The sequence below is a fragment of the Mesocricetus auratus genome, unplaced genomic scaffold (genome assembly GCF_017639785.1).
Source record: "Mesocricetus auratus isolate SY011 unplaced genomic scaffold, BCM_Maur_2.0 Super-Scaffold_100676, whole genome shotgun sequence".
Classification (NCBI taxonomy): domain Eukaryota; kingdom Metazoa; phylum Chordata; class Mammalia; order Rodentia; family Cricetidae; genus Mesocricetus; species Mesocricetus auratus.
Genome location: NW_024429266.1, coordinates 130,413,199 through 130,424,689, shown reverse-complemented (window position 1 = coordinate 130,424,689; position 11,491 = coordinate 130,413,199). Strand labels below are relative to the sequence as shown.

Below are 11,491 nucleotides of genomic sequence, written 5' to 3'. Positions count from 1 at the left end.
AAACCACAAGTGTCTAGAGCCAAAGCTAATGGGAAACTTGTAAGCATACTTTTTCCTCACTTATCCAAACTCAATCAATGCAGCAACATAACATAAAAGCAACAATTCCAGGAGAAACTTTCTTCGGGAAAACCAATCAATGACATTTAAAGAGGTTAAAAAATGTACCAGATTTTCATAAAAATCTTTTAATACAAGTTATGTTAAAAGTAAGAAGCATATATAAACATATAAATACACACGTATATACATACAATATAAATTCACCATTGAAGAAAATCTGAGAGATTCTTCTACATATCATTGAAAACTTTAGCCATATTTAATCTCTAGGATGAAGTATTTGGGCTCTATGTAGTTTATGGGTTTTTGTTCCAGTCTATTGCACTGTGGGCATGCGTTACTACTCCAGTGCTGACAGAAGTAAGTGGCAGCATCCTCAGCCTGCATGCTGCTGATTGTGAGAGAATAGGATGTCCTAGACCCACCGCCTCTGAAGCGAGTTGGGACTCCAGAAGCCAGGTTGAATGTTTCATAAATCAGGAGTTTAGGGGAACCTCCAGGCTTCTGTTGGTACCAGTGCAAATAATTGGTGCTTACACTTGTGCTGGCACTACAGGTGATGGTGACCTTCTCCCCATGAAATGCAGCCTTGAATGCTGGAGACTGGGTAAGAACAATTTCTCCTCTGGACCCTATGATCAGGATAAAAAAGGAAAGAGAGCAAGGTGAGTAGACATGGAGATACACAAATAAATTAACACCATCCAACATTTAGAAGACACAAAATAAAAAGCAATTCACCTTACACATAAAATAATATTAGGTTCTGAACTCAGAGACTGTTTTACCTGTGACACTGATTAGCATGATACTGAATATCTGCACCCAAAAATCCATTGTGTTTTCCTTACTCAGTCTCAGGCTAATTACTACTCTACTGCAAAGCACATTACTTTTAAACAGCTGTGAGATGTTCATGGTTTCTGAGGGTGAAATATGCAAATAAGAAGATATGTCATAGACAGCTCTTGGCTTATATACCCGTGCAGACCTATATTTAGGGCAAAACTGTTTAATTCAGAGGAGTGACTACATATTTAGGGGTATTACACTGACAATGAAGGACATTTCTTTGTTTTTCTTTTCCTCTCTTGTGGTGAATACTTCTGCTTTCCACTGAAGCCTTATTTAATTTGATTTGCTAAGCAAGGCAAGTTGTAGACAACAGTTTTTGGATTATTTTTCACATGATAAAGGTTTGTTGAGATTGATTTCTTAAAATGTACACCGAGAAAATTTAGACGTATTATATGCTTCCTTGATATACTGGAAGCTGCTCATCAGTGACCTTCTTTTACTGTCATGACAACACTAAACAAAGTGAATAAAGACTTGGGGATCTTTCTGGGGGCAAAGTGGGTCAACCATCTAGGGATTTCTTGTATTCTAATGTGACAGTGATTTTAATTCTATGACTGATGATATGAACTAGATGGAAAATGTTTTAAGGATGCCCTGTTCTGGTAAGATGGCCAAAATAAAGTGTTTGGAATTGTCCATTTTGCAAAATGAAGGAAAAAATGCATTCATGATCTTCAAGATATCATTGTTTTTTTCCCACTGAGAAGTACTCCATTGTGTAAATGTATAAAATTTTCTTCATCCACTCTTTGGTTGAGGGTCATCAAGGTTGCTTCTGGTTTCCGGGTATTATAAATAATACTGTTATTAACTCAATTGAACAGATCTCCTTGTGGTATGTTTGGGGTATATGCCTTAGTGTAGAATAGGTGGATATTCAGGTAGACTTATTCCCATTTTTCTGAAACTGTCACACTGACTTCCAATAGGGCTTTAAAATTTTTTCACTCCCACCATCAATGGAGGAGGATTCTCCACATCCTCTCCAGTAGAAACTGCCAATGGTGTTTTTGATTTTAGTCATTATGATATGTATAACATTATATCTCATAGTAGTTCTAAGTGGCATTTCCTTGATGGCTAAGGGTGTTGAGCAATTTCTTAAATGTCTTTCAGCCATTTAAGATTCCTCTATTGAGAATTCCCTGTTTAGTTCTGTAGTCCACCTTTTTAATTGGAGTATTTGATGATTTGTCAACTAGCTTCTTGAGTTCTTTGAATATTTTGGAGATCAGCCCACTTTCAGATTGGGGGTTGGTGAAGACCTTTTCCCATTCTGTGTGCTTTTATTTGGATTTGCTGACTGTGTCCTCTGCCTTACAGATGCTTCTCAGTTTCAGGAGGTCCCATTTATTAATTGTCAATCTCAGTGTCTGTACTTCTGGTCTTATGTTATGGAAGCAGTCTCCTCTACCAGTTCATTTAAGGGTACATTCTAATTTATCTTCTAAGTGGTACAGTGTATCTGGATTTATGCTGAGGTCTTTGATTGATTAGGATTTAAGTTTTGTGCATGGTGATAGATATGGATATCTCTGCAGCCTTCTACATGTCCACATCCGGTTGTGCCAGCATCATTTGTTAAAGATGCTTATTTTTTCCATTGCATATCTTTAGTTTCTTCCTCAAAAATCAGATGACCGTATGAATGTGAGTTAATATCAGGGTTTTCAATTCAATTCCATTGGTCTACCTGTCTACTGTTGTGTCAATTCCAAGCTGTTTTCAAAACTATGGCTCTGTAATAGATCTTAAAGTCAGGGATTGTGATGTCTTTGAAATTTCCTTTATTATACAAGGCTGTGGTTGCTATCCTGGGTTTTTGGTTTTTCCATATAAAGTTGAGTATATTTATTTCAGTGAAGAATTGTGTTGGGGATTACATTGTATATGTAGATTCCTTTGGCAAGATTTCCATTTTTACTCTGTTGATCCTACCTACCCAAGAGTATGGGAGATTTTTTTCATTTTCTGGTATCTTCTTTAAGGACTCAAAGTTATTACTGTACAGGGATTTCATTTATTTGATTAGAAATACTCCAAGACATTTTATGCTTTTTGTGGCCATTGTAAGAGTGATGTTTCTCTGATTTGTATCTCAGCCCATTTATTATCTGTATATAATAGGGCTACATTTTTTTGAGCAAATCTTGTATCCTTTCACTTTGTTGAAGGTATTTATCAGCTGTAGGAGATCTCTAGTAGTATTTTTGGGTCTCTTATGTAAATAATCATATCACTTGCAAATAGTGAAAATTTTAGTTCTTCCTTTCCAATTTATATCCTTGATTTCCTTTTGTTTCCTTATTGCTCTTGCTAGGCCTTCAAATACAATATTGAACAGATATGGAGACAGTGGACAGCCATGTCTTTTTTCAGATTATAGAGGAATCATGTTGAGTTTCTCTCCGTTTAGCTCACTGTTAGCTTTTGGTTTATTGTATATTGCTTTCATCATGTATAAGTATGATCCTGTTATGCCTGATTTCTTAAAATCTTTATTATGAAGGTGTGCTGGATTTTGTCAAAGGCTTTTTCAGCATGTAGTGAGATGATCAAGTGGTTTTTTTTTCAGTTTGTTTATATGGCATATTATATTGATGAATTTTCCTATATTGAACTATCATTGCCTCCCTCATGTGAAACCTACTTGATTATGTTGGATGATTTTTCTTATGAATCCTGGATTCAATTTGTCAGTATTTTGTTGCAAATTTTTGCACCAATGTTCATGAGGGATATTGGTCTGTAGTTCTCTTTCTTACTTGTGTCTTTGTGGGGTTTGTGTATCAAGATAACTGTAGCCTAGTACAAAGAGTTGTGCAATGCTCCTTCTGCTGGTATTGTGTGGAACATTTTGTGAAATAATGGTATTAGATCTTCTTTGAATTTCAGGTAGATTCTGAAGTATAACAATGTGACCCTGGGCTTTTTTTGGTTGGGAGATTTTGATGAGTGCTTCTATTTCATTAGGGGTTATAGGTATGTTCAAACTGCTTATCTGTACTTGACTTAATTTTGGTAAATGATATTTATTCAAAAATTTTCCTTTTCCTTTAGATTTTTAAATTTTGTGGAATACAGGTTTTCAAAATATAACCTGCTGATTCTCTGTATTTCAACATTGTCTGTTGTTATATACCCCTTTTTATTTATGATTTTGTTTATTAGCATGCTTTCTCTCTGATGTTTGGATAAAGGTTTGTCTATATTGTGGGTTTTCTAAAAGAACCAACTATTCGTTTCATTGATTCTTTGCAATGTTTTTCTGGTTTTTACTTTGTTGATTTCATCCCTCAATTTGATTATTTCCTGGTGTCTACTTCTGCTGGGCGACTTTGCTTCTTTTTGTTCTAGAGCTTTCATTTGTGCTGACAATTCTCCAGATTCTTCATGTGGGCACTTAGTGCTATGAGCTTTCTTCTCAGCAATGGTTTCAAAGTGTCGCATAATTTTGCGTATGTTCTGTCTTCATTCTCATTGAATCCCAGGAAGTCTATAATTTCTTTTTTATGTATTTCTTGACTAAGGGATGGTATAATTGCTCATTGTACAATTTCCAGTTTGTAGTGTTTCTGAGATTTGTGATGTTTTTGAATAATAATTCTGAAGCATGGATGTCTGATAAGATATAGTGGGTTATTCCAAACTTTTTATGTGTCTTTGGAAGTTTGTTATGCTGCCAAGTATGTGGTTGATTTTAGAGGAGTTTCCATATGGCAATGAAAAAAGGTGTATACTTTTGTGTTTTCATGGAAAGTTTTATAGGTGTTTGTAAGTCCCAATTTGGTCATTATTCTTTTTGCTCTTTTGATTTTTGCTAAGTTTCTGTCTAGAGATCCTGTCTAGTGGTGAGAGCAGACTAATGTTTCTTTTACTAATGTGGGCACCTTTGTGTTTGATGCATAGATGTTCAGAATTGAAACTTCATCTTGATGGACTTTTCCTGTGATAAATATGAAATGTCCTTCCTCATCTCTTCTGATTGATATTAATTTGAAGTCTAATTTGTTACTTACTAGGATTGTAACACCTGCTTTTTTCTTGGGTCCATTTGATTGGAAAACATTTTTCCAATCATTTTCTCTCTGGCAAAGTCTAACTTTGATGTTGAGATGTGTTTCTTGTATGCAGCAGAAGGACGGATTCTGCCTTATCATCCATTCTGATTACTTGTGTCTTTTTATACACAAGTTGAGACCATTGGCATTGAGGGATATTAATGACCATTGATTGTTGATACTTGTTAGTTTTGGAAATTTTTGGTTGTGTTATTGTGTGTGGATTCCTCCACCCTCCATTTTTTTCTTTTGGTGTTTGCTGAAGTGGTATTATCTATTGACTATGTTTTTTGAGTGTAGTTATCTTTGTTGGGTTGTAGTTTTCTTCCCAGTGCTTTCTGCAGGATGGATTTGTGGATATGTATTGTTTAAATCTGGTTTTGTCATGAAATATCTTGTTTTCTCCACCTATGGCAATTGAAAGCTTTGTGGGTCCAGTAGTCTGGGCTGGCATCCTTGTTCCCTTAGAGATTGTATGACATCTGTCCAGGAACTTTGGCTTTCAGAGGTTCCATTGAGAAGTCGGGTGCAGTTCGGGTAGGTCTGCCTTTCGGGTACTTGGCCTTTTTTTAGCTGCTCTTAATAATTTGTCTTTATTCTGTAGGTTTGATGTTTTTATTATTATGTGGTGAGGGGACTTCTTCTGGTCCAGTCTATTTGGTGTTCTATAAGCTACTTTAACTTTCATATGCTTAACACTCTTCAGGTTAGGAAAGTTATCTTCTATGATTTTGTTGAACATATTTTTCTGTACCTTTGTGCTGCATTTATCCACTTTCTTCTATACCTATTATTCTTAGGTTTCATTTCTTCAAGGTGTCCAATATTTCCTGGATATTTTGTGTTAGGGATTTGTTGGCTTTGATATTTTTCTTTGTTTGATGACTGTATATACTCCAATGCGTTTCAACACCTGAGATTTTCCCTTCCATATCTTGTATTCCATTGGTTATACTTATGTCTGTAATTTCTGATTATTTACCCAGCTTTCCCTCATTCTGTGTTTTCTTTATTGTTTCTATTTCAGGTTTTCAAGCCTTGGACTGTTTCAGTTGTTTTTTTCACCTGTTTTTTGTTTGTTTGTTTGTTTGTTTTCTTGTATCTATTTAGATTCTTTAAGAGATTTGTTTATTTCTTGAAATTTTTGGTTCATTTTTTTCTTCTATTTCTTTAAGGGATTTTCTCATTGCCTATTTGTAAGTCTCTATTATATTCATAAGATATTTTTTTAAAGATCTGTCTCTTCTGTTTCATCTGTGTTGTGCTTTTCAGGTCTTGCTGGTGTGGACTCTCCAGAATACAGTGTAGTTATATTTGTCTTTATATTGCTAAGAGTGTTGTTATTCTATCATCTTCCCATCCCTTCTTTGAGAGAATGTAGGTGGGGTCTCTCTGTCTCCACTTTTCTCCCTGAAGCAAGGGGCAGTGTGTATGGTAGGAGCTGTAGGTGAGTTGTGGCAGGACTCACATCCTTCCTGTCTGGGCAGGTCCACTTGAGAATCAGGTGCAGGAAGATTGAGGGAATGGGTGACTATCTGGAGTTGGGTCATGGTGAGAACCCAAGCTCACCTCTTCTTTTCTTTTCTTTTTCCTTAACTTTTTGTGCGTAGAAATATGATTTTATTTCTTCTAGGTAAACAAATAAGAACAGAATGTGTAGATCATATGATAGGTTGAATTTTCAAATTTAAAAGACATTATCAGTTTACTTTTCAAAGTGAATTTTGCCATTGAACATTGACACTAGCATATTAGACAGATAATCTCACCAATATCATGCAATACAACACTATTAAATATTAAAAAGAAAGCTCATGAAAGAAGATATATAGACATTAAATATGTGTGTAAATGGATGTGAGATAGTGAAAATTAGAAAAAAACATAATTAAAATGTCAAAGAGTTATTACCACACTTACACTAAAATTTCCATATAAAAGAGACTGACCACAGTAAGTACTAACAGGATGTTGTGCTTCACAATTTTGTACTTTCTCTACAGAGAGCATAGAGTACCATTGTTCCTCTTTTCTCCCACAGAAAGACAAACAACCAGTTATTACTTATGGAGTAATTTTCAAGCTCATTTTATTACACAGACCATTATACATATGCTTATTTGAAAAAAACAATAGGTATTTCAAAACAGAAACTAATGTCTTATTTTTCTCTTCCTTTGGAACTGCTCTATCACAAATTAGTTCCATATTTCTCTTCTTATATTTATAAAAATTTCTGCTCTGTGCTCTGTCCTCAGCTTTGCTTTTCCTTAGAAATACTTCACCTCCTCATACTTTGTATTTAAAAGGACTGTGCCCTAATTCACTGCAATTTCCTCCTGATTGTTTCTGTGCACTATTTAAATACTTCTAATAGTGTTTTAGTGAACCCCTACATACAGCTGATTAAACACAGTTGTGAATGAAAAAAAAAACTAAATACATGGTTCCATGTTTTCCTAATGCGTTTTTCTTTTAGCACATCATTTCTACCATATGAACTTACACATTAACTTTAATTTATGTTTCTTTCTACTTATCCAAGGGGAATTCTTCTGCAATCTTCCTAGACTTGGTTAGATATCAGTATCATATATTTTTCATCTCTCCAATAATGGTACCTAACAATCAAAATGATTTTGAGTTGTCTGAGTTTTCCTTCTGAGTGAAACACTATGAACCACATTTACATTTTCCACCACAACATCCCTATGCTTAGAACATAACAGATATTCATTTAATATTAGTTTGTATGCATAAATGAATACAGTATGTAATGAGTACTAAAACAAGGACCTCTACCACTGAAGAAATAGCTTTGCAAGGAAGGGCCCCAGCTGCTCTTCCAGAGAACTAGGTTCTATTCCCACCAGAACATGGTGGCTCACAATGATCTGTAATTCTAGTTCCAAAGGATTCCATGCTCTCTTCTGGTCTACATGGGCACCAGATGTGCAAGTGGTAAACAGACATACCTGTAGGAAAAATTCCCTAAAACATAGAAAACTTAAAAAGCAAATCAAATGAGCACATTTGTGGTTGTGGAAAAGGAGTTTCCTAGAGAAGTACGAAAAATGAAAGAGCTATAGCATAGGAGAGAGTGTGAGCAGAAACAGTGGTGGAAAAGCTTTCAGCACATGAGAAAATGACCTGCTGAAAATAAATACAAGCAGCCCCATTCTACCTGGAAGCATTTTGGCAAAATCTATACCTCTTGAGGAGTGTAAGGTGAGGCAAGCCTAAACCATGAATTTGAAATTCAAACAAGAGGAAAAAACTAAGCATGAATTTTAAAGAATGGATTCTAACACTGAAAGTACATAATAGCAGAAGATGGAAAAGAAACTGTCTAACTAGAGAGTGGCCATCTGGAGGAAGCAAAACATGCTTGCATTCTTGCCAGAAGCAGGTCACGAACAACTAGTGACTAAAAAAACACAGAACTATGCAATGTGTTATTGTTTATTCTTTTCCCAATTTATCTACTTTTCAAATATTCACCTGACCAATACATGATATATTATTCAGAAGAACAATATGTGGCAGCACATTTTATTAAAATCTGTTTTATATTTGAAATTATATACCTGATGCACGAGTTTCATTGTTCATTAAAGACACTTTATAATTGTATCACTTGGAAAATATTTCATGACAGCATGAAGCACCCTATGTATTTAGAATTTAGAAGATTAAATAATTTCTCATGATTTTAATCACGAATGTGTGAATGATTTCAGAGGCAGCTTATCAGAGTTACAAGCTGTGAGGATCCACTAGAAAAAAAAACCGTTTGTTTATCAATATTTGCTTAGTCAAATTACCAAGACCTATGAATTTATTTCATGAAAAATAAATACTAGAAACATTTATCTATGGATATTGGCAAAAACAAATCAAACCAAAACGTCTTTATCTTTTGCCCACATAAAAAAAATCCCTGCCCATTTTTAATTTCAGATACATAGAAATCCTTTTATAACACTTGGGTGTTCAGCTTATGACTTCTATGTGACCAGCATTATTTATGCATATTTATTTGCTCATTGATATTATACTGCTTTGACTAAGATACCTAATGGGAAATATGGTGTACTCCCCCCAGAGGCCCTGAAATATCTGTATGTATAACTGTGTGAATTGATAAGATGTATGAAGAATTACCAGTTATTTATTTGCAGCAGTAAAATTAATTCTGTGCTGTTAATTTAAAAGAAAATTCCCTGTGTATGATTGAACTTTACAAACTGATGCATATGCCTAGCAAAATGGCAAAAAATAACATAAATTAATACAACTTTCATCCTAAATAGTTAACAATTTCATGGCAGGCACATCTAAAATTTCCATTTTTAACAAACCATCAAGAGAGACACTGGTTTATTAATTAAATTTTGTGTTTTACATTAGTTTTCTTGACTAGCTGTGGATGCAGAGTAACTGCTTCTTTGATTCATATCACAGATGGAAGAAAAGTAGGGCTGTGGTATGTCTGGGATAGAAGTTTCATCCTGAATTCCATCTCTGTGAAATATGAACAAGTACCTTCCTTGCAAATTCACCAAGAATTGGTTACAGGTGAAAAATACTGTAATTTTGTTGGCAGTATTGCTACTTTTACGAGTACAACAGAAATTTAAGTATTTTTCTCAATATAAGTTTTTATTTAAAATAGGAACATGAGTGCTTCACATGTCAATCCCAGCTCACTGTCCCACTCCTCTTCTGCTGTCGCTTGACAAGCACCCATCCAGCCCCCCACCCAGTCCCCTCATCATTCCAAATTTCATCCTGGGAAGGACCTAATCCTTTCCCCATGTGTCCAGGCTGAGAGATCCTCCCACTATTTGGAATGGGCTCCCAAAGTTCATTCATATACCATAGTAAACACTGATCTACTACCCAATTCCCCAGAGATTATGTAGGCTTCCATTCTGAAACTACTTTCATGGAGTCTGTATCATAAGATTTTGCTTATGTTTCTACAGAAAATGAAAAGCTGAGGATTCCTTCCAGGCTTCTGTGGTTTGACAAACCAAGACCCCAGGAAGCAGTGGACCAGGTGTTTCAACAACTGAAACAGCTAAGATGATGCAGCTTTACAGACCACAAAAATAAGGACTTATACATGTTTCTGAGTTTTGTCATGATTCCCATGGTATGAACAGTGCCCCCTTCCAGCCCGAAGCAGTTTGGAATGAACAGCGTCCTAATTCCCATCTTGTTTATAAATCTTTGTTTTCACTTAAATGGGATTTTTTATAATTGGTTAATGATCACAACTAACCTCTTCTTAAAGGAAAAGGGGATTATGGTATGAAAATGAGAACTTTGTATTGGTATGATTTTTCATTTATTGATACAAATTCAAGGTCAATTTTATGATGTGTATATTTCCCCTCTTGATTAAGTATTGTGCTTATACTTATCTTTTAAAAAATAATACATAATTAAATACAGACTATAAATAGTTACTTATAATAGTCAGAATGTATAGTTAGGTAAGTTAGGTTTTCTAGATATACAGAAATATAGTTGAGCTAGATAGTCTTCAAAACTTTCGAAGACCTTCAGAAAATGGCATTTAAAATATTTTAAGTTGTTCTTGACAATGAGAAATGTCTGCTCCTGGCAGAACCAATTAGGTCTGAGAGGAAGGTGGGCATCGAAGAAACTTGTTATGGAGTTTGCTTTCAACATGGCAGACTCTTCCATGAAACAGGAACCCTGAAAGACTGAGTTTAGTAGTCACTTTCCTGTGGGTCCTGCATGTCCAGTTTATACAGCAACAGTCAAGCAGTCTAGGCAAGTGCAGTTAATTGCTCAAATGGATAATCTTCTTGTTTAGACAGAAAAGAGGAGATGATGTGGGAAGTCCTGTGTATATGTCAATAAAGCACTGTTGGCCAATAGGGAACTAAGATAGGTGGGACTAGGATTCCAGGAGGACTCTGGGTAGGAGAAACACAGGAGAAACACGAGGAGTCCAGATGTAACTCCATGGGGTAGGAAGCCCAGGAAACTTCTCCGGTAAGAGACATACTTAGATTAACAATTATGGGGTAATTACTTAAGTCAGAGCTAGCCGGTAAGAAACAAACAAGGCCAACAGCTTCATAATTAATATAGCCTCCTTTGTGTTCATTTGGGACTGATGTGGCTCTAGAACCAGGCTGGCAGGAAGGCTTCTCTCAAGAAAAAGTCTTCTCTTTACAATCAACCCTATCATCAAAGAGGGACTAATAATGTAGTCTCTCCACTATTGCTTAGTTTTCAGTTGGTGTTATCCTTGTAGACCTCTGGAGATCTCATTAGTGTCATCTCTCTCCTCAAGCCTATAATGACTCCATCTATTGTGGTATCTTTCATCCTGCTTTCCTCTATTTTTACCTTGACTCAACCTTTTGATCTGCCATCCCTTTTTCTCTCCACCTCTTATTCTCCTCTCTTTTTTCTTGTTTCCTCTCCCCTCCCCTTCCCAAATTGCTCAGGATATATTGGCTCAT

The 11,491-nt window shown here is 35.5% G+C and overlaps 1 gene segment (V, D, J or C); it reads right to left on the bottom strand.

The window, feature by feature from the left end:
- Positions 1–312: 312 nt before the first annotated feature.
- On the bottom strand, positions 313–937 carry LOC101833683. The segment is given in 2 exon segments: positions 313–695; positions 852–937. Coding segments are annotated over 2 exon segments (432 nt in total).
- Between the last annotated feature and the right edge of the window lie 10,554 nt (positions 938–11,491).